General features: G+C 38.7%; 1 protein-coding gene across 2 annotated transcripts in view; it reads right to left on the bottom strand.

The window, feature by feature from the left end:
* The window catches only part of MTUS2 (microtubule associated scaffold protein 2), a 729,368-nt gene that overhangs the window by 202,555 nt on the left and 502,382 nt on the right, over positions 1–24,431 (bottom strand). For both annotated transcript variants that reach the window (XM_072611825.1, XM_072611824.1), the window contains one exon: positions 8,943–9,041. In XM_072611825.1, coding sequence (XP_072467926.1) covers positions 8,943–9,041 — 99 coding nt within the window. The remainder of the gene's footprint in view (positions 1–8,942; positions 9,042–24,431) is intronic.

The following is a 24,431-nucleotide window of genomic DNA, read 5'->3' as shown; positions in this document are numbered from 1 at the left end:
CTGTACATAAGGGTCACATTTCACCTCCTGTGTAAAAACACAGTTTAAGCTCAACTCCTACATTCTAAACACCAGGCTGTTTTAATTGCTTGGAATTTCTTTCTGCCTAGAATCTGGAAGGAGAGACTTTCTTAGGGTATTTTAGGGGTCATGTGACAATGTTTAAATTTAAATAATAATATATTTCCAAAACACTTCCAAGCTTAGGATTGTAAATCTCCAGAGCTAGAAATAACTCCAGGAGCTGTTGAGTCTAACTACCTCATCTTATAGATGAGGAAACTGAGGCCCAGGGAGATTAAATAACTTATTTATTTAAGGTCACACAGCTGCTCACACAGAGGTAAGTTTGAACCCAGGTTCTCTGACTCCAGAGTCACTGCCTCTTCTTATTCTACCTCCTTCACCAGGACATTGCACCCAGGGTAGTATATTATCTTCATTTTACAGATGGGGAAAATGAGATTCTGTGAGGTTCGGTGATTTAAGTTGGACAACTAGAAGTTTTGGAACAAGAATTCAGAAAGAAGGCCTCTATATTCCTTTCTACCAAATCACATTGTTACTGCTTAGGAAATAAGATTTTAGAAATGGGACTAAGGTAATTCAGGCCTTGATATCATAATACCTTTTATTTTTTCCTTTAGGCAAAAAGGCTTTCGAAATTTGTTTTTCCATATAAAACCCACCCTTATTTCTGACTGCTCAGTATTATATTTATTGCTTGTCCTCCATTCTCAAAGAGGACTATGACATCAGGAGGTGATGCCATGACTTGCAAGTGAATTAGATTTAAGTGAGGCAGGGCTGTGCAAGGTCACCAGCCTCACTTTCTTCTCCAGAGGGTATTAGTGCCAACAAGCATTTAGTAAGGGACTACCAGGTGCCAGATACTGCGCTAAGTGGTGGGGATATAAAATGCAAAAAAATCACTGCTGAAAATTAGAACACAACATGTTCATAGAGAAAAAAATACAATACATATATATGTATATATATGCTATGTAAAATACTATGTATACTATACATGTTGTATAGTTTATATTTTATGTATACCATGTAAAATATACACACACATGTACTATATAAGAATATCCTATAGACAAAATATATTTTTAAAATGTCCCCCACATTGTGGAAGGTCTTAAATGACCAGAACAAGGAGTCTTCATTTTAACCCAGAAGCAATGGGGAACGACTAACGGTACTAGAGCAGTGGAGCGATATGGTCAGTACTCTCCCTTAATAAGAATATTATGCTTGGAGATGGGAGATTAGTTACTAAGTCTATTAAAATAATTCTGTCTGAACTAGTTGATTATAACGTGAGTGGCTACAAGGGAATGATAACTGAAATGGTGTGATACAGAAAAATGAAAGACTCCCTGGCTACAAACCTGGGTGATTGAGGACTTGCTCTTGTTACTGAATCATTTCTGCTGCGTCTGACTCTTCTTGACCTCATTTGGGGTTTTCTTGGCAAAGACACTGGAGTGGTTTTCCATTTTCTTCTTCAGCTCATTTTATAGGTGAGGAAACTGAGGCAAACGGGGTTAAGTGCCTTGCCCAGCTTCACACAGCTAGAGGCCAGATTTGACCTCTTGAAAAGGACTCTTCCTGACTACAGCCCTGGCACTCTATCCACTGCACTACCTCATTGCTTGAGAATATGGTTACCAACAAAAATAAAACCTACTCTATGTTTCAGTTTCCTGATTTGTAAAATTAGGGATTTGATCTAAATATCCTTTAATTAGTAAGCAGTTCTTGATATACAGTGACCTTGGAGGCTGCAAACACTTGATTTAGGTCATCATAGATTTAGATATGAAAAAGACCTTACAGATTTCTGATTCAATTCCCTTATTTCACAGATGAGGAAAGGATGCCCACAGAGGTTAAACAGTTTGGGACAGAGATGGGTAATGGATTATAGAAGATGTAAAGCTTTTACAAACCTTAGTGGGTATAAATGTCAACTATTGTTAACCTTCCCTATCGAAGTCTTTATAATCATCTTACTTCATTTCTTTTCAATTAACATTTACTTAAATTTTATTTAAACTTTTATAGTTCTCATCTCAAGAGGAAATAGAATTTGGTTTCTGAGAACCTTGGTTTGAATGAAAGCTACTTGTATAACCTGTGGGTGAGTCATTTCATTTTGGGGCATCATTTGGAAAATGGAAGGGTTAGCCTTAATGATATCTTAGGTCTTTTCTAATGCTAACTCTGATCCATGACTCAATTCAATAACATAAGGAGAAGTAACATAGCATGAGGGGGTAGGATTGGCAGCTAGGTGGAACAGTAGACAGAGCACTGTGCCTAGAATCAGAAAGGCCTGAATTCAAATCCAGCCTCAGACACAAATTAGCTTTGTGACCCTGGTCAAGTCACTAATCACATTACCCTGCTTGCCTCAGTTTCCTCATCTGTAAAATGCGCTGGAGAAGGAAATGGGGAACCACTCCAGTACCTCTTCCCAGAAAACCCCAAATGGAATCATGAAGTCAGACATGACTAAAAAATGATTGAACAAGTATAGGTGGAATGATCAGAATGGAGTCATAAAGACCTCTGTCCAAATCCCATTTTCAGTACTTCCTACCCATATGACCTTCAACAAGACATCTAATGTCCCTGCATCTCAGTTTCACCACTTCTCAGTGGCAGATAATAATAGCCACACAACTTATCTCATAGGGTTGTTCAAAAGGGGCTCAAAAGAGATAACTAAGTAAAAGTGGTCAAGAAATCTTATAGTGTTTACTAGTGATGTGGGGGCTACAGAAAGACTCGATGACTGATATAGTCTATATCCATACAGAGTTCACAATCTAGTGCAGGAGTCAAGATAGTGCAGAGAGAACTTAAAATAGTCAATAAACCTTTATAAATTACCTACTATGTGCCAAGCACTGTGCTACATACTATGGATACAAATAAGAAAAAGGCAGTTCCTGCCTATAAGGAGTTTATAATCTAATGAAGACAGTACATAAAAATATAATGAAGGGCCCTGATGCATAGTAGAGATAAGTTGTGGGATAAAAGGGCATATTTTGTATGTACTTACAAATAAAGCACTTAGTACACGGCACTTAGTAGGTACTTCATAAGTGCTAGTTCCTCCCCCCTTCCCAGCTGAACCACTAGCTGGCTACGTGACCTTGGGCAAGTTACCTTACCCTTCTGGGCCTCATTCCCTTCTCTACATAACAAATGAGGCTGAATTAGAATGATCTCTAAGGTTCCTTGGATCTAACAACCTATGAGCTTTTTCAACCATTATTACATAATTTACAGGTTAAAAGGAAGAGGAAGAGGGGATTCTGGCAGCTGAACTCCTTCTGGGGTTTTACATATGGGCAGCTTCTAGAGAACCAACACCAATTAAAGTGGCTTATAAGGCTTATGAGGTTAAATCAGTGTCTGAAACTGAAAGGGAAATCTGTTAAGGCAGCATTTGATGCATGAGTTAACCATCTAAACCCTTTGCTCTTCTAATCCTTTTAAACTCATTAGAAAGGTAAGAAAAAATTCTCATCTTGTTTTCTTAGCAACCCAAAGCACATATGAAGTATCTATGCACCAAGAGGCAGCTAGGTGGCACAGTGGATGCAGCACTGGGCTTAGAAGCAGGAAGACTCATCTTCATGAGTTCAGACATTTAGTAGCTGTGTGACCCTGGGCAAGTCATTTCACCCTGTTTACCTCAGTTTCCCCATCTATAAAATGAGCTGGAGAAGGAAATGGCCAACCACTCCAGTATCTCTGCCAAGAAAACCCCAAATGGGTCACAAAGAGTAGGACACGAATGAATAAAAACAAAATGTGCCAAGGACTATCCTAGATGATGATATCCCTGCCCTCAGAGTGCTTACATTCTTTGAGGGGAGACAATAAGTACATGCAAGCAAAATACGCATGAAATAGTTATCCTTCGCACTAGAAGAGGACCAAAATAGCTCCACTGTGTTACAATCAAGGTACATGATGTCTGACTGGGGCTGATCAGATCAACATGAGCTCAGAAGGTTCTGTCATAGATCAGGCACAAATAGTCCACGTGAATGAAATAACATATGAATGAATGCTTGGAATAAAATACAAGGCAAATACAAGAGAATTTTGGAGGAGGGGGAGAGGCACTGGCAGCTAGGAAGGATGAGACAATATCTCGTTTAAGTCTCTTGAGGTACTTGAATTGAGCCTTGAAGAAGACTAGCGATTCTAAGAGGCACAAGTGAGGAGGAGGTGCATTCCTAGCATGCAGCACAGCCTGTGCAAAGGTGTGTATGTATAATCTGGATATTCCTGCATGAATAGCAGTAAGCAGCTTAGTTTGGTTTTCTAGCCACAGGAGGCTCATGTCACTGATAGGCTCCACTCTTTTGGGGGTAAGCTCCAGAATGGTCACCTGCTGCTTTATATTTCCTTCTATGGAATCTTTATCTGACAGCTCTAATTAGTGGTAGGAAGAAATGCAAGAAATGACAGTCCTTGATCTTATATCTCTTTTGGCCTCCAGGGAAAGGCCAGCAGCCAGAGAGGACAGAAGGAGAAATATGAGTGCCTTGCGTGCCAGGGTTATACATCTGGGAAAGCACAACCCCTGTAAATGGAAAAGAGCCTATAAAATATTCATTTGCAGGGATTCCCCTCCCTTCCCAGAATTTTAAATAAAAGGAACCACTTCATAATTTTACAGCTAAGAAGCTGACTTGGCACAAGAGCCAAACAGTACAATGTGGAGGCCTAAATACCCCTCAAAGGCAAAGGAAAACAGATGCCAAAACTTCGCCAGTTTTCCATCTCAAAAAATTCACTAATTCCATTTTTTTGGCAAAATCATGGCAGAAAATAAAGTGTTTTCCAGCTTGGCACACATTCCCCTCTCCCCTCCACTCCCCACATGATTCAGTGTAGTGGCTGAGAATTCTCTGGGGTTTGACTTTCATTAAAACAATACAACTTCATTTCAGGAAAAGTCTGACTTTTAGTTTCAAATGTAGTCACCTTTTACCCAAACCCCCCTAACTTTTCCTTCCCTCTCTTCATAAACCCTCTTTGACCGTGCAGGGGTTTGGCCAAGACAGGCAAGGACTAGCAAGAGTGATTTTCCTGTTGAGCCTTGAAAGGAAGAAAGCTGTCTGACTGAGGTGGTGAGTGGAGGAGAAAGGAGTAAAGAAAAAAAAAGATGGTACTCACCACCCTTCTTATGTATGGTAGGGCTTAGCTACCAACTCCATGGAAGGATTGCTCTCCCAAACCAGGCAAGGGTATGAAGTTAATGGGAGGGGTTTAGAACCCTGCTGGGCAAAGCTGCTGAACGATCATATGCAACCTAAGGCATAAAATTCTATATCTAGAACCAGAAGGGACCCAAGAGGTCCTATAGTCCAATTTTGCCATTTTACAAAGAAACAACACCAAGAAAGGATTGAACATTTATACCAAGACTCTTTCTTCCCAATTTGGGGCAGCTTGGTGGCACAGTGCATAGAGTACTACTGCTGGAATCAGGAAAATCTGAGTTCAAATCTGGCCTCTTACTAGCTTTGTGATCCTAGATTCTGTTTGCCTCAGTTTTCTCATCTGTAAGTAGGGGATAAGTAATAGCTTTTCCCTCCCAGGGTTGTTGGGAGGTTCAAATAAGATGATACTTACAAAGTCCTTTGCACAGTGCCTGGCACATAATAGGTGCTATATAAAACTTTATTAATATTGTTGTTATTATTACTATGATTAATAATTTGGGGAGAAAGGAGACAAGGGGGAAGCAGAAAACATTATCCATTGTATACAAAGTTTATTGCAACTCCACAAATGATGGGAAATGGCTGAATAAGTTAGGACGTAGGATTCTGATGTAATACTACTGTGGTATAAGAAATGATGAACAGGGTGATTTTAGAGAAAACAGGGAAAGTCCTGCATGAAACAATGAAGAGAGAAACCAGAAGAATGCTGCACACATTAGCAGCAGTATTGTTTGAAGAGCAACAGAATTATTCTAAATAATATAAATGCTCAAATCCATTACAAACAACCTGGGAAGGAAGATGCTATCCATATCCAGAGAAAGAACTGATAAACAGAAGAATGTATAGTATGGTTTTACACACACACACACACACACACACACACACACACACACACACACATCTGTGTCAAATGGTAGACTTTTCTAATGTGGTCTGGGGAGGGAGGGATACAGCTTGGAACTTAGAGTGTAACAAAAAATTTTAAAAAGGAAACTCCACAAATAATCAATGTCATTCAATTTCTAGGTATCTTCAACTTTTAATATGAAGAATTCTCATCTCCAGGCTACTTAGGAGTCTTTAGAATAAGTAAGGGTGGGATGGGAAGTGGGAAGGTGGGAGGAAAGATAAGGTAACAGGGATAGGGTAAAAAGGCAGAAAGAAAGAAAACAGTGAGTAAAACTAAGATGGAGGGAAAGTCACAAATAGTAATTGCAGCTTTGAATGTGATGGAATGTTTACAGCAGCTCTTGTTGTGAGACATCCCCACGAATTGGGAAATGGCTGAACAAGTTGTGGTCTATGGTACTACCATGCTATACGAAATGAATGAGCTCAATGATCTTAGAAAGACATGGAAAGACTTAAACAAAGTGATGCAGAGTGAAATGAGAAGGACCAAGACAACACTGCATACATACAGAAACAGTAATGTTGTTTTAAGAAAGGCTTTGAGTGACTAAGTGATTTTGACTATAATAAGCATTTAAATTAAAGATAAAGGACATATGAAAAAAGATGCTATCTGCATCCAGAGAAAGAAGTGATAAATAGAAGTATGTATATAATAATTTTACATATAAATATACCCTTATTTGTGTCTAATGGTAGCCATCTCTAGGGTGGAGTTGAGGGAAGGGAAGGAAAAAAAGGGAAAAAAATTTACACGATAACTGTTATATATTTAAAAGGAATAAGAAGTTGTTCATAGTAGATTTGCAATTTATATTTTTGTAAATACTCATTCATTTCACTAATTACCCTTCTTTTCTAACAATGTCATTACAAACTGCAAAATAGTTTGTAAGTATGAGTTAATGTTATAAGGATTAAAACAAAAGGAAGTTTCTGGCTAAAGCTAAATTAACCAGAAAACCAAATTAAGCACTAATGTCATCTAGTGGAAAGAGCACTGGTCTAAGAGTCAGAGAATTTGGGTTAACTGAGACCATGGTCTTGAGTAAGCAACTTCAACTTTCTGAAACTTACTTCTCTCAAAGAGAGGTTTTGGTGACATGGATTCTATAGCCTATTTCAACTCTGAAAACCTGTGAACCTCATTCTGGTCTACTGTGCTTTGTAATGACACTTCTGTATACTTTAACACTCCAATGGCTATGTGGTCTCATAGATGTGGGAAACTCTCCAGTAACATAGATTGCAGCCCTCTCACAGGCCTGCTTATCTGGCAAGACTCATCTACGTTCTCCCTGAATTCTCAACCAGATGTTCACCCACTATTCCTATGCTTTTCTTCATGTTCTCTTGACATTACATGGAAGGAGTAAGGAGTAAGTCATATTTCTTTCTATATGGAAGAACATATATGTCAGTATATAAAACTATATAGGTCAAATCAGTCAATACATAAAGAAATTAGTCAGGCTGTTCACTGGGAGGTCAAATATTGAAAACGAAGCTTAAATAATTTGGCTACATAATGAAAAGACAGGACTCACTGGAAAAGATCCCATGTTGGGAAGATTGAAAGCAAAAGGGAAAGGGGATGGGAAAGAGGAAGAAATGGATAGATAGGGTCATGAAAACAATAAACATGAACTTGGACAGAATTCGAGAGATAGTGGGGGATAAAAGCACCTGGCATGGTCCACAGGATTACAAAGAATCAGACATGACTGAACAACAACAAAAAGAGGGAATGTAGATAATTATAAAATATACCTACATATAAATGCATATTTAAATAATACCTACTATATGCTGGCACTGTGCTAAGTGCCTTTTACAAATATTAACTCATTGATCATCAAATCCTGAGAGTTAGCTACTTTTAGTATCCCCATTTTTTCAATTGAGGAAACTGAGGGAAACAGAGGTTAAGTGACTTATGAAGGTCACTAATAAGTTTCTAAGGCCATATTTGAATTTAGGTCTTCCTGACGCTAGGCCCATGCCAGATGGATACCAGAGGAACACACAGGCTATCCATGGGTTCTTTCTCACTCTCATTATGTGACTTGCTCATCTTTTTTTTTTAAGTCCTACATTTCTCTGATGATATACATTGTCATGTTTTTCATATAACTCCTCACTTATAATATGATGCCTACTCACATCTTCTATGTGATCACCCATTACCCTTTGGGTGGCCCCCAACTTACAGTGTGATGTATCTGTAGTGTTTTTCCAAGTTACAAATTCATTGATAGCATAACATGATATTCAAAGAGTTAAACTCTCATATAATGACTATTCATAAGTTTTTTTAAATATGCCAGACATAATCAACAATTGTTAGCTTAGTCAAATCTGAATTTAAACCAATGATTTCTTGATTACTAAAAAAACAGCATAGATTATCTATTATTTTCTATATGTAGCTTTGTGCTTTTCAATTCTAGACTGCTTGTCCAGGATGGACATCAGATGGTGGGTAGTCTTCCCTATAGATTTTTCCCATGTTGGCACATAGTGATAATATCTTGGTCTTTAGGAATAAATATGTCATGTGAATGATTCTACCTTGGCAATGGTCAAAAAACGTGCCACAGACAGACATACATATGTGTATATGTGTGTGTATACATATATATATGTATGTATATTATATGAGAATTATATACACTTCAGGGCTCCCACCATCACATTAGTGGAGTGAATCTCCAAGGTTAAGAGTTTCTTGAAATAATATTGAGTTCCCTTCTCAAATACCTGGTGAGTGAAGTTTTGTAGTTGAAGCTGCCAATCTTTTAGGTGATGAAACAGCAGGTTTATTTGCTTCTTGATCTTTCTGCACTTCCTTTTTTGATCCTATGGAAATGAAATGAATGGACAGTCAATTATACTTGAAATTGTAATATAAACTGTCAGTGCAAAATAGAGCTGAATAAAAACCAAACTCTTTAAAATAATATTTGGATGACTTGTTGGTGCAGAAATCATTATCTTTCCTTTAGCAGAGACTTGGTTTTTTTTTGTAGCAGAAATGATTTATTTTCTGGTAGTCAAAAGGCCAAGGAAACTGCTGACTCTGATTTGATGAAAGAAACCTCCGTATCTGGAGGCTACTGCTAGCCCAGTGACCCTATAGATTTAGCTGAGGATTAAAATTTCCTCTCTTCATTCATGAGCCCTCTTTCTCTACCAATGTATTTCCAGAAAACAAAGGCTAATAAAACTCTACAAATACAATCAGTAATGACTTAAACATCAATGAAGTCCCCAATTGACCTAAGATTGCCTCTGATTCTAATTAATTTCCACAGTATCAAGTCTTCAGAAATGATCCCAAGATCATTTTGGGGAATTCATCCATGGCTGAGCGCACCATCTCAACACAAACTGCTTACTTTACATAAACATAAAATTGGCTTCAGGAGAACAGGAGGGTGTCAGATCTATATCCTATTCTTCCTTGTTCCATTTATGTGTGGAGATAACTTGAGTATATCTGATAATCGCTAACATTAGGAGGCACTATGGCAGTGTATGTGGCATAGTAGATAGAGTACCAGAATCTGAATCAGGAAGACTCATCTTTCTGAGTTCAAATCTGGCCTCAGACACTTACTAGCTATGTAATCCTAGGCAAGTTACTTTTTGTCCCAGATCCTCATCTGTAAAATGAGCTGGAGAAGAAAAAGGCAAACCACTCCAGCATTTTTGCCAAGAAAATCCAAATGGGGTCACAAAGAGTCAGACACAACTGAAATGACCAAGCAACAACAAATAGTAGGGGATAGGACACTGGACTTGAAGAGCTAGGTTTAAATCCTACCACAGATGCTTACTAGCTGTGTGACTGTAGGCAAGTCATTTAACCTCTTCTCTGAATTAGTTTCTTAATTTGAAGAATGGGGGGGGGGGGGGCGTTTAGACTTGATGGCTTCTAAGGCCCCTTTCAGCTCTGAAGCTTATGATCCTATGTCAAGGAGAATAGGGAATAACACAGCCCAACAAATAATCAGTGGTCCTTTTTGATTTTTAAATTGTGTGGTGGTTCTTTACATTAATTTTCAATTTAGCTCAACCAAGAAAGTCTATATCCTGAAGATCAGAATACTGACAAAATGAAATTTCCCTGAAAAAATAGAAACACGTATGTGTGATCATCAAATCCGACAGCTGTTGGCCTGCCTCATAGAATTATTAAAATCTAGTTCTGTAATCACTAAGGGACTATGTATTATTTTTTTTTTCCTTTTTCCCTATAATCATAATGGGCTACTATTTTCCTTGTTCGCTTAAAATCTATATATCTGGCTTTCCTCCTACTCACTTGTCTGACAGCCCCTCTTTTTTTTTTTTCCTATTCACACACTTGTTCCAAATGCCCATGTCTTCCTTCACAATTACTCCAATGGCCACAAAGCTCTATTCCTGTTTACCCCTCTCAGATCTGAATTCTTCTCAGCTTCTCTTCTTGTAGCTCTGCTCGTAGTTCTTTGCTTCCTTGATTAGTTTCATTCATTCATGGTGAATTTGGTCTCTCTTTATCTTCTGGTCTGGACCCATTATATCACTGGTGTGAGGCACTTAAAATGTGGAAATGCATCACACTGTTTGAGAAAAGCAGCCTATCTGTAATTCAGTCTTAGGGGTGAGCAGTTAAGTGACTTGTCCAGGGTTATATTGCTAATATGTTAGAGACAAGACTTGAACCCTGACTCTAAGGTTGTCCCTCTAACCACTGTGGCATACTGCCCCTCCAAATACATTTGTGAATATGTATAGAAAACATAACAAAAACATATGTATATAGAAATTTACAGTTTGCAAAGCAACTTATGTGAATTATCTCCTTTGATCTTCACAACAGCACTGCAAGGGAGGTAACACCAGCATTGTTGTTATTGTTTTTCAGAAATGTCCAACTCTTCATGACCCCAGAGTTTTCTTGGCAAAGACACCAGAGTGGTTTGCTTTTTCCTTCTTCAGCTAATTTTATAAAAGAGGAAGCCGAGGCAAACAGGGTGACGTGACTTGCCCAGGGTCACACAGTTGAGTGTCTGAGGCCGGATATGAACTCACTTAGATTTGAATTCCAGTCCAGCACCTGTACCACCTCTCTGCCCTCAATGCAGGCATTATCTTAATTTTGCAAAAGAGGACACAAATCACAAATCACAGTATGAAGAGGGTCTCAAGCCCTGGTCTTCTTAATTCAAGTCCAGGGTTTTCCCCACTATTCCAGGTTTCTTTTCTGGGACAGATTCATATATTTTCCATATGTAAAAAAACTTTAATTGAGAGACAGTATGTTCCTTAAAAAAACCCTCTCTTTTCCTTCTCCCCTTCTCTAACTCCATCAACAATCAACAGACATTTACCTACAGTGTGCCAGGGACCTTAAAACATCTTTGTTTTTAAGAAATAGCACAGTATTTTTTTGCTGAAAGGGAACATTTTTTAATCTCTTAAAATATTAGCTCAGTTGCAAAATGAAGCCTAATTGGTGATTTCCTCCATGATGGAGGATCTCTCCAAGTAAGGAATAACCAGAAACCTCTGTCACAGGGATGCTTAACCTGAGGTATGCATAACTCTATGGGCCAAGAAAAGTTTATCAAGACACATCTGAATATCTGACAAATTGCCAAATTATGCCATGGAAATTAATTCCTTTCTTTTATTTCTTATATGCATATGCCAGGTGACAGAGGATCGAGTGTTAGACTTGGACTCACAAAGGCCTACATTCAAATCAAGCTTCCGATACTTCCTTGTTGTGTGATCCTCGGCAAATCACTTAATCTGTCTGCCTCAGTTTCCTCATCTGTAAAATGGGCTAATAATAGCACCTACCTCTCCCAAGGTAGTTAGGTTAAAATGAGATAATATTTAACAAACTTTGAAATGCTATAAAGACCCTAATTACTATCATTGTTATGACTGTTGCTAAATGCATGGGGAAACTCCAAAATTTATTTCCTTCCCGTACTTTCAGGGATTCTTCACTTGATAGACTACAAGTGATCCATGGATAGATAGATTTTAGGAAGTCTGTGAACTTGGATTGGAAAAAATTACAGTCAATCCTCTACTTTTGCAGACAACATTTCTTGAAAACAGCATGAAAGTAAAAAGTGAGAATGCGGATACACTGAACCTACAGAAAAAAAGAGTGTTAGGTTCCCTCAATCACCAAAAACTGGAATCTTTTGCTAGAGATTGCTGAAATGCACTTTCCTGCATACAATTTTTTTTATAACAAAGCATTAATTCTGATAATATTCACTTTTCTGATAACATGTACTGTGTTAATAATAACACAGCAACCATGAAATAACTCATGAAATGCAGTGGACAGTATAAAACTGGTAACATGAAAAACACTTTTTCTTGCTAGCAATCCCCTAGAATTCTATAACCTCATGTGCTAACATCCCAACAGAAAAACAACAATGATTTTGGACAATATTCACTTTTCATTACACAACCATAAATACTGTACAGCAAATAAAATTATTTTTCTGCAGAATTAATCATTTTATTATTTATGGCTAATGAATAATAATTAGTAATGATAGATATTATTTAATAATGTTTATATAATATAATAAATTAAAATGATGATGATAATTATTAAAAATTAATAAAAGGATGGTCATTTGACTCATAAAAGCAAAGACCCCCTCCTGGGGAACTTTTGATGCTAAATAAAATTCTTAAAACAAAAACATTTTTCAACCTGAATCTTACCTTCCACTGTGTCAGACTGTGGTGTGGGGACATTGTTCTATATACTATACTGCTGTAAATCTCTCTACCTTGGCTGTCTTCTGAAAACCAAGGGAGAAGTTTCTGGAACTTTAGTCACTGCTGTCAGAATACATCAAGACTGGCAAGGTCTCCACATTATCTACCATACTCTGTCTTTCATGGCTGGTGGATGGCAGGAGACTGTGAAGGGGCACTAGCTTGAAATAACATATCCAAGTAGGATATTAGTTGCTTTACAAACTTGCCTTCATCTTGCCTCTCATTTTCTTCCTCTACTGAATATTGCTTCTAATGTTCAAGGTTGTCAATGAGAAAATGAAATTGAGGTTACTAACAAAATCATGCAAATGTGTGAAGTCAAGAAAGTTAGAAACGTTGAGGATTAGGGCATCTAGTGGCACAGCGGAGAGTCAGGATGACCAGAGTTCAAATTTGACCTCAGACACTTGGCCAGGGGTGGGGAAACATGCAGCCTCGAAGCCACGTGTAGTCCTCTAGGTCCTCAGGTGCAGCCCTTAGACTGAATCTAAACTTCACAGAACAAATCACCTTAATAAAAGGATTTGTTCTATAAAACTTAGACTCAGTCAAAAGGCCCACCCGAGGTCCTAGAAGGCTACATGTGGCCTCGAGGCTGTTGGTTCCCACCCCCTGAACTTGACACTTACTAGCTGTATGACCCCAGGCAAGTCACTTAACCCCAACTGCCTCCCCACCAAAAAACTCAGCCCCCCAAAATGTTGAGGATTGACTGTACATCTCTTTTCAACATATTTGGTTTCTTTTTTGTAGTACTCCACACTTTGTTTTCTGCAATTAAAAACATTCTCAGAAGAGTTCCATAGGCTTCACAAGACTGCCAAAGAGTCAGTCAGTTAGTAAACATTTATTAAATGCCTACTATTTGCCAGACACTGTGCTAAGCATGGTACCTGGTCTCAAGAAGCTCATAATCTAAAGGGGGAAGACCATACCTTAAAAAGATGCTGAAAAGAGGGAAGGAAGTCAGGAAAAGGAGACTTGTGACTCAAGAAAGGACTAGGACTCCTGCTTTATTTTTCTTTGACTAGAGAAAACATAATATTGAATAGGGGGTTTGGAAGGGTTACTAAAAGTCAGGAGTCCTGGACCAAAAAATGTCAGGCACCTCTGCTTTATCAGTTTAGCAAGACTCAGAAGGCTTTGGTAGTCAAATGCTTCCCTGGGCCCCAGGGTCACCCAGCTGGTCCTGTGCTCTTTGCAGGTAGGGCCAGTGACTTAATATTTTATTAGCCTGTCAGAGTTAGACAGAATCAACCTTCTCCCAAGTCCCCTAGCCCCAGATTCACTTAATCCCACTTAAACCAGTAACACCTACCTCTCCTGGGGTGACCTAAGTAGTGGTCAGCCCCAATACAGACACAACCTCTACCTGAGTCTGTTTTTAGACCTTACCCAGAATGAAAAGTCATTATAATTGCTGGGAAATAGCAGCTAGAAAGCTAAATTGATGAAAGTGTCGCTTTGCATAACATTTCTTAGTTTGAAGTGGGGTTTGGGAGGTGGGGTCATAAACATTCAATAGTTTCAAATGCCTCCAGTCCATTAAAGGGAGAGGTGAGAAGCCAAGCTGAAGTTTATTTCAATAGATTCTTCAATAGAAATGTCAGTAAGCTCTGGCTCTCAATCGTTTCCTTTCAAATTTCATTTTCCTGAGCCCTCATTACACAATACAGCCCCAGGAAGTCTGAATGGATTCTAGAAAAGGAGTTCTAAATCATTTTTGTGTTATGTAAAAATCTCATAATATTGTTTTTAAATAACTGAAAGATGTGCTAAGTTTCAGTTAGAGGTTTATGAAAATAAAGCTGTCAATTATTGCCCATCCAAACTCAAAAATACCATGAAACAGATCTACAGCCAAAAACAAATCTTTGTTTTAGGGAATATTGCTTTCATAGCAATTTCCCAGAACTTTCAGGTCTCTGCCTCTCTGGGCTCCCACCCCTTCTCTTCTTATGGGGGCTCAGGGTTTGATTCCAGAGTTAGTCTAATGGAACTCTGTCCAACTGCCTTGAGGACCTGGCAAAGTTAAACTGACTTTTTGTCATTAAGGACAATCCGGTCTCTTGTTAATCAAGACATAATTTGTTTGGTCTGTGTTAGTCACTTAGTCTCTGATGGTTACAAATGAAACTTTGCACCATTTCCTTTTGATTCTCTGTCTACCTCAGCCTCTCCCTAGAAGCTGCTGGCCTGTTTTCCTCTTCCTTTTCCGTAGTACGCGCTGTATGCTAAAGGAAAGGAAATTCTACCCTCAAAAAACATACATGCTACTCCCTCTCCTAGGGCCTCCATCTCCCTCTCCCTCTGTCAGCACCTACACTTTGCTCACCTTTTATACACAGATTCACAGCTATACCAAAGTCACACGCACTCTGTAAAACAAAGCAATTCTTTATCTTCCAAGGACAAAACTGGAGCTACTTAAAGAGTGTCCATGGGGAGGAAGAAAATCACTCTCAACTCTTCTCTCAGTTATGGGGGCCACAGACTTGGAAAGTATAAAGCTTTGTCACTTATGTGTCTGACACTCACTTTTTAAGACATTCAAAAAGAATTTTTTAAAAGGCAACTCAACCTAGAACAAATTACTCCAAAATACTTAATAGCAAAGAACATAGCCAGGAGCCTTCAGAAGTCCCCTAGTTGAAAGATGCACTTCATTGGGGATCTGTAAAAAGAAGCTCAGATGATGAAAAGGAAAATATAAAAGCTCAGATTCTCATCTGTGATTAGCCTCTTTCCCAGTGAAATGAGTGACATTCATGATATTCCAGTAAAACTGTCTTTTGTACTTCACTCCTGAACAAGTTATGAAAAACAAGATTTACCATCGTTTCAGTCCTGACTGCTGAAGCAAAGCTCCTCAACATAGAAGCTGTAAGAATAAATAGGGATTATTTTACAAGGTACAGTCTCAAAGGCTCTAAAGTCTAGAATAATATGCCTTTTATTTGAGGTCCCCATTATTTGTGGGTTTTTTTTTTAGTTCTACCTGAATAGGACATACAATGTAACGTACAATTCAATATTAGCCAATCTATATCACAAAAGTTAAATTCAACATAATGATTAGAAGATCTTATACACTTTTGACATGACTTAAATAAATGCTTATTGAATTGAGTTGGATTGATCACCTCCTTCCTGTCTCCAAAGAAAATCAAAATGAATCAGCATTGGATTTTAACATACTAGGCAGCAAAATCCAGAAAGGCAAATTCCAGTGTCAATGAAATAGCTTAAGAAGAAAGAAGGATAAAGCCACAGAGGTGGAAATAGATAGCATTCTCTAGCAGCATGAGTAAAAGCCTCATAAAGCCTTTGAACACAGGAGATGGGGCTTGGGTTTCCCAGCATCATTCCATAGACAAGGGAAGTAAAGGTACAAGGTGACTGGAGGATGATGGAGTGGGGCAAGGAGAAAGATGGAATTAAAAAGAGGTAACAATGGAAGTAATTATTCTTATAGTCATGTCACTGTGAGCAGGATAACAGGGGAATGAATGATGTAGTTAGGAAGCAGGGGCTTTGGTGTCATTTGTTAGATAAATTGAATAGCAACGTTTCAAGGTGAGATTCGCAGGAAGTGAGCGGAATGATGAAAGGAAAGCAATCTAGGCAGAAGTGACTCAAATCAGACATATAGAAATGTTACAAATGGAAATGGGCTAAAAATGGCTGGTTTAGTGCCAGAACATAGGGAAGATAATGGGGAAAAAATAATTTGGCAATGCACAAGAGTTTAAAAAAACCCAACCCACCAAAGCCGACCTTAGGATGATGGAGCAACATGGTAAGGAACAGCCTGAATATGGCAATTTAGCAATCTAGATTATAATTGGATAATATTTAGACAGTGTCTATCAAATACTCAAATGGAACTGTGCTCTTATCAATTTGGATATTCCCTCCAACAATGCAGATTGCAACCCAGCCACTCTTGCCCATTCTGTGTGACTTGTCAATCATCTGCCACAAACTGACCACGTCGGCCCATCTTGTCTTCCTATCAAGAATTTCCTTGATACCCTGTTCTTCATTTAAATCCCTCTGGTTCAATGTTGCTGCCTGTTCACAAACACTATGTGCTTCTCCATTATGAAAAATCTACAACATTCAATTTCAATTATTTATTTATTTTTAGGTGCAACTTTAAAAGATTATATTTAATGAACCACTATAACAAAAATGAATTTTTATTTTAATTAAATGTATTTTGATAAGCTGTTTCCAAATGTTGGTGCAGAAAATACCAAAATTCACCTAGAAAAGACATGAACAGACTTATTTATACCCTTTCATCATTTCTTCTAGATCATCATAATTTCAGTTCTTTAGAGATTATTGGATTCTGTCTTGTAGTCATATAATAATATACAAGTAATACCTATTTAGAAAAATTATACTCCCTTTCCAATGGTCTAAAGGAATCTTAGAATCACAGGATTTTAGAGTCACTGTACGAGGTCTTTGAGATTGTCCAACTCTATTATTTTATAGACAAAGAAACCGAGGTACCAAGAAGTGAGGAGTCTTATCCAAGATCAGACTTTTTAGCACAGATCCAATTGAGTTGCTTGACTCATAAGACTGAATTAAGACAATGGACAAATCACACAACTCTCTGGGTCTTAGTTTACTTATTTATAAAATCACGAGCTTAGGCTGACATATAAGCTCCCATACAACTCCAAGAGCCATACTGGCAATTCAACTAAAAAAACTTGCAAATTAAGTTTAAAATTATGAATTTGATATGACTATTTCATCTTAGTTTGGAGAAAAATTTTTTTTGAGCATATTTTCGAAATTAGTGAATTTTATCCTTCCCAGCCATAGATGAAACAGACACTGAAAGGAAGTGAATTATTCAGATGTAGGAAATGCCTTACTGTAAACCTTTTCCTTCCTTTCTTCTCCTTCCCCTCCCCAGCTTCCCCCTTCCCTGCAAATAATCATAACGAGTCATGTCCTTGGTGAGTAATGAGAAATCCTGGCACACATTGTTTGAGACAAAATGAGCAAAGCTGGGAATATGATGGATTCTCTGGGATGAGAACAATCTGCTCTCCCGAGAGAATTAGGGCATTGTATGATCTACGAGGCCCTAAAAGAATGAGAATAAGTAGTGGGAAAGGGGCAAAAGGTCATCTATGTATTGGAAAGAATGCATACATACTTGAACTCTTCTTACTCTGGTAGTTTCATGCTAAGAAAACCATAGAAAAAAGAAATAAAAGGCAAGTCTAATTTGGATAAATCTATAAATAATTTACATTCACATTAATTCAAGAGATTAATAGACCTCTTCCTATAAAGGTAAATGGTTTGATTAAAAAACAAAACCACAAACACAAACTGTAATCAGGACATTCCTGTCGTGAACTTTCCTGAAATGAATGTCATTGTGCCTGCCAATATGTCGGAGTCTGATTAAGAGTAATCATAATAATAGCTAATATTTATACATGTGCTAGGCACAATTATTATCTCCTTTGATCCTCACCACAAATACTGAAGGAAAGGTCAGGAATGGGGGGGTGCTCTTACTATGCCCATTTTACAGAAAAGGAAAATGAGGCAAACAGAGGTTAGGTGACTTGCCAAGAGTTAGACAACTATCATGCACAGCACTCTATCCACTGTGCCAATCCCTGTGGCAATAGAGATTCTCATTCATTTTAATTTGCTTTAGTTCCTGTGATCATACTTTTAGATCAGAAAGGGACCTTCAAGGTTAATCTTTTCCAAAGCCCTCATTCTACAGATGAAAAAACCGAGGCTCTAGAGAACTCTCATGATTTACTCAAGGTCAGAGATGTAGGAAGTGGCAGAGGATTCAAATCTAGGTCTTCTTATTCTAAATTTAACCTCTCCCCCTCTGGAATCCAGATTTGAGTCCACCAAATGTTAAACTTTACTTCAAGCTTAGTACGTTTGAAGACAGAATGGGAATACATTTTGTCTTAGTTTTCACTGTGCTTTCATTTTCTATAAAAAAATTATTGATCTTTTGTTTTTATATCACTTTCAGTTCCAGTTATATCCTTCCCCCTCCCCTTCTCAGTAAGCCATCCCTTGCAACAGAGAATAATAAAAAAGAATACAAAGATGCAGCACAACCATCCAATACATCGACCACCTAGCAATAGATGCAATAGTCCCACTTCTCAGCAAAGAAGGGAGAGAGGAATTTGCCTTCATTTTCCTTAGTTCTCTTACTAGTGGTAACTGCTACCCATATCACTCAATCTATAGAGCACAAATGTTTTGTCTGTAGGCACACTCACTGTGCAGTTCCCCACATATCTGACTTCTCATGAAAATCTAGGTAAAAGGCAAAATATAAAGAATTGAGAGGCAGCATGGTTCAACTTGGGAGTCAGGGAGTCCTAGACCCTAAACCCTAAATTCTAAGTCCTAACCCCTGCCTCTGACACATATTGACTCTGTGACCTGGGGCAAGTCACCTTAACCTCTGAGTTCTACAGGCCACTCTCAAGATTATTAAATTACAAACAAAAGGAAGATCTTCATTGATGGAGGTAACTTCTACACCATGAGCTTCATATGCCTAATCAATCACAGATCCAGGCAAAAGGGAAAAAAGTGGGAAAATTGATTCCCCTATCCCAAGGAAAGGGATGAATAGGCTTATTGTGTCTGGTCCCAGAAGGTAGAACCAGGAATAATGGGTGAGATGCAAATTTAAGTTTGATGTCAGAAAAATCTTCCTAACAATTACAATTTGAGCTGTAGAAAGGTGGAATGAACTGCTTTGGGAGGTGTTGAGTTGTCCCTCAAAGGAAATCTTTAGGGAGAGGTTAGTATGTTACAGAAGGGTTTCCTTCTGGATATTCATAGATAGGACAAGATGACAGATGAAGTACTTTCCAGTTCTGAGCTGCTAAGGGAGAGAGTATAGAAAGAGAGAAGAGAGCCAAAGACAGACCTTTAGGGGATGTCCATATGTAAAGACCAGGAAAAGAATGAGAAGCCAACAAAAGGAATGGTCAAAAGAGAGAGGGGGAGAATCAAGTGCAGCATTACAGAAGTCATGAGAAAAGATGGTATTTAAGGAAGACTTAAGGATTTTGAGTTGGGAAGGACTATAAAGACACTTCATCCAATCTCATCCTTTTGCAAATTAAAATACTGGGGTCTCAAATAATCAAATTATTTATTCAAGGTATTACAAGTAGGTAGGCGAAAAAGGTCCCTCTAGTTATACTACAAACCCCATGAGGGGCAAACACCTTCTGATTTTATCTTTGTTTTCCCAGGATGTAGTGACTGACACATACTAGGCTCTTAGGACATGTATTCTGACTAATTCGAGTTCAGGTCTTCTGTGATTTGCCCAAGGCCACACAAGTCTTTCCACTATCCTACCTCAATAAACAATCAAAAAGCATTTATGAAATACCTTCTGTACTATATGCCAAAGCACAGGGCTAGGCACTGGGGATATAAATACCAAAAATGAAAGAATCCATCTTTTCAGGAAGCTTGCATTCCATCAGAGGAGACAACATGTGTGTATATATATATGTGTGTGTGTGTATGTGTGTGTGTGTGTGTGTACACGTGTGTGTGTGTTTATAAGTGCAAATTTAAATAATAATAATAGCAATGGTTTACATTTATATATGGGCAGCTAGGTGTTGCAGTGGATAGAGTGTGGGACCAAGAGTCCGAAAGAAAGCAAGCAATCTGATGTAGGTTGAACATATGCAATCATGTTAAATATATTTCCACATTAGTAATGTTATAAAAGAAGAAAAGGAACAAAGGAGAAAATCCTTGAAGGAACAACAAATGTGAAAATAGTATGTTTGGATCTGCTTTTGGACTCCATAGTTCTTTCTCTGCATGTGGATAACATTTTCCATCATGAGTCTTTTGGAATTGTCTTGGATCACTGTATTACTGAGAAGGGTTAAGTCTATCACAGTTGCTCATCACACAATGCTGCTGTTACTGTCTCACCCATTCTTAATAATACTTCCTACCAAGTAAGTACTATTGGTACTTACCAATAGTAAGAGTCAGCGTGTCTAAAGCCTGCCAAAAAGTAAGGAGTATGATGCATACACAATTGCCTCAGACAGAGGCACTCAAGAAACCAGGTGTGAAGGATGTGATGGGTCCAAGACTCAGGTCCAAAAAGAGGCTTGATCTCTGGGGTTAGTTCATTCTAGAGCATGATGTTACAGTTGGTGCCACATTCTGTCCCCCTGCCTACCCAATGGCCTGATATGATTTTTCTTGAAGCCAACACCTCTTTTTACCTGACACTGACTCATTGGGCAGTGTGTTAGATGGAGAGCACAATCTAATGCTTGGTCTAAGCTTTGTACTGTGAAAATCTTTGGCTTCACGTATAGGTTTTCAGAACATGTACTGATAACTAGCTACTCTACCAATGACAAATAAGTACAATGCTAGGCTGCTCATTAGAGTGGAGGCTGGCTTGACACAGTTAAAGAACTGTGATATAAACTCTCAAAAACAACCCCCAGCAACTTACTGCCCTCCTGAGAGGCCTGCTATACAAATACCCCCTGTCTCCTGAGGACAGGTGTCACCTATAGGTCACCTAGTCTATGGTGATCTACCAATTCCAAGAGAAAAAGAGGATGTAGTAGAGCCAAGATGGCAGAGCAGGAAGATGCACATACTCGAGCTCTTCCTCTAAAGGCCATAAAATACCCATGAAGAAAGACTCTCAAAAATTTGGGAGCAACAGAAGCCATGGAGTGATGGAGTGGAGGAGATTTCCAGCCCAGGGTAACCTGGAGGGCCGATGGAAAGGGTCTGTTGCACTGGATATGGAGTGGAGCCCAGCCCAGCCTTGGCCATGTGGCACTAGGAGGAGCAGGGATGGAGCAGGCCTCAGGGGCAGAATCCTCAGGGGCAGAATCCCCAGCAACAGCAGGGGTGCATATATCCCTTAACCCACAGGCACCAAAGGTTGGTAAGAGGGCTTTCTCAGCCAGAGCAAGCGGGAAGCAGAGTCCTCCCCTGACCCTGGCCCTGGGTGGTGGCGGCAGCTGGGGTGGCAGCAGCAGCAGTTGCCAGGGTCCATTGTTGGAGCACTCAGCTTGGAGCCCCTGGGGGGATTGAGTAGCTGATCTGAGCCTTAGTCCTGAGTGGCATCCCTGCCCCAACCTAAAGCCCCTGGAGGAAATGAGCAGCTGATCTAAATCTCAGCCCTGACCACTATCCTGGGGTGTGGCAGAGCTGGAGGCCCCTGAAGAGTAAACTCCTCTCATTTGATTGTGCCACCTTGGAGGAAGTGAGAAATTACAGGCCCCCAGAGTATACTCTACTCTTGACAAAGCACCCAAAAGTCAAGTAACTGGTTGGAAAAATGCCCAAAAAAGGGGAAAAAATAAGACTATAGAAGGTTACTTTTTGGTGAACAGGTATTCTCTCTCATTCTTTCTGATGAGGAAGAACAATGCTTACCATCAGGGCAAGACATAAGAGTCAAGGTTTCTGCATCCCAAACCTCCAAAACAAATATACAATGGTCCCAGGTCACGGAAGAGCTCAAAAACATTTTGAAAAGCAAGTAAGAGAGGTGGAGGAAAATTTGGAAAGAGAAATGAGAGAGATGCAAGAAAAGCATGAAAAGCACATCAATAGCTTGCTAAAGGAAACCCAAAAAAAACGCTGAAGAAAATAACATCTTTAAAAATAGGCCAACTCAACTGGCAAAAGAGGTCCCAAAAGCCAATAAGGAGAAGAATGCTTTAAAAAGCAGAATTAGCCAGATGGAAAAGGAGGTTCAAAAGCTCACTGAAGAAAATAGCACTTTAAAAATTAGAATGGAACAGATGGAAGCCAATGACTTTATGAGAAACCAAGAAATTATAAAACAAAACCAAAAAGAATGAAAAAAATGGAAGATAATGTGAAATATCTCATTGGAAAAAACAACTGACCTGGAAAATAGGTCCAGGAGAGACAATTTAAAAGTTATGGGACTACCTGAAAGCCATGATCAAAAAAGAGCCTAGACATCATCTTTCATGTAATTATCAAGGAAAACTTCCCTGATATTCTAGAACTAGAGGGCAAAATAAATATTGAAAGAATCCACCTATCACCTCCTGAAAGAGATCCAGAAAGAGAAACTTCTAGGAATATTGTAGACAAATTACATAGTTCTTAGGTCAAGGAGAAAATATTGCAAGTAGCTAGAAAGAAACAATTCGAACATTGTGCAAATACGATCAGGATAACACAAGATCTAGCAGCTTCTACATTAAGGGATCGAAGGGCATGGAATAGGATATTCCAGAAGTCAAAGGAACTGGGATTAAAACCAAGAATCACCTACTCTGCAAAACTGAGTATAATACTTCAGGGGAAAAAATGGTCATTCAATGAAATAGAGGACTTTCAAGCATTCTTGATGAAAAGACCAGAGCTGAAAAGAAAATCTGACCTTCAAACACAAGAATCAAGAGAAGCATGAAAAGGTAAACAGCAAAGAGAAGTCATAAGGGACTTACTAAAGTTGAACTGTTTACATTCCTACATGGAAAGATAATATTTGTAACTCTTGAAACTTTTCTCAGTATCTGGATAGAGAGATTATATATACACACATACACATACATGTAGAGAGAGAGACAGAGAGCACAGGGTGAGTTGAATAGAAAGGGATCATAACTAAAAAAAATAAAATTAAGAGGTGATGGAGGAATATATTGGGAGGTGAAAGTAAGAAATGGAATAGGGCAAATTATCTCTCATAGAAGAGGGAAGAAAAAGCTTTTCCAATGGAGGGGAAAAGGAAGGAGGTGTGAGGGATATAAAATGAAGCTTACTCTCATTATATTTGGCTCAAGGAAGGAATAACATGCACACTCAATTTGGTATGAAAATCTATCTTACACTGCAGGAAAGTAGGGGAAAAGGGGATAAGCAGGGTGGAGGGCAAATGGGAGGAGAGAGCAATTAGAAGTAAACACTCTTGGGGAGGGACAAGGTCAAAAGAGAGAACAGAAGAAATGGGGGGCAGGATAGGATGGAGGGAAATGTAGGTAGTCTTACACAACATGACTATTATGGAAGTCTTTTGCAAAACTACACGTGTACCCTATATTGAATTTCTCAGTGGGGATTGGTAGGGAGGGCGGAAGGAAGAGAAGTTGGAGCTCAAAGTTTTAGGAACAAATGTTGAGAATTGGTTTTGCATACAACTGGGAAATAAGAAATACAGATAATGGGGTAAAGAAATTTATCTTGCCCTACAGGACAAGAGTGAAGATGGGGATAAGGGAAGGGAGGAGTGTTAGAAGGCAGGGCAGATTGGTGGAAGGAGCAATCAGAATGCAAGGCATTTTGGGGTGGGGGGAGGGGGAGATGGGGAGAAAATTTGGAACTCAATATTGAAAACTTAAAATAAATAAATTTTAA

Source organism: Notamacropus eugenii, chromosome 5 (assembly GCF_028372415.1).
Source record: "Notamacropus eugenii isolate mMacEug1 chromosome 5, mMacEug1.pri_v2, whole genome shotgun sequence".
Classification (NCBI taxonomy): domain Eukaryota; kingdom Metazoa; phylum Chordata; class Mammalia; order Diprotodontia; family Macropodidae; genus Notamacropus; species Notamacropus eugenii.
This window is presented reverse-complemented; position numbering and strand designations above follow the sequence as displayed.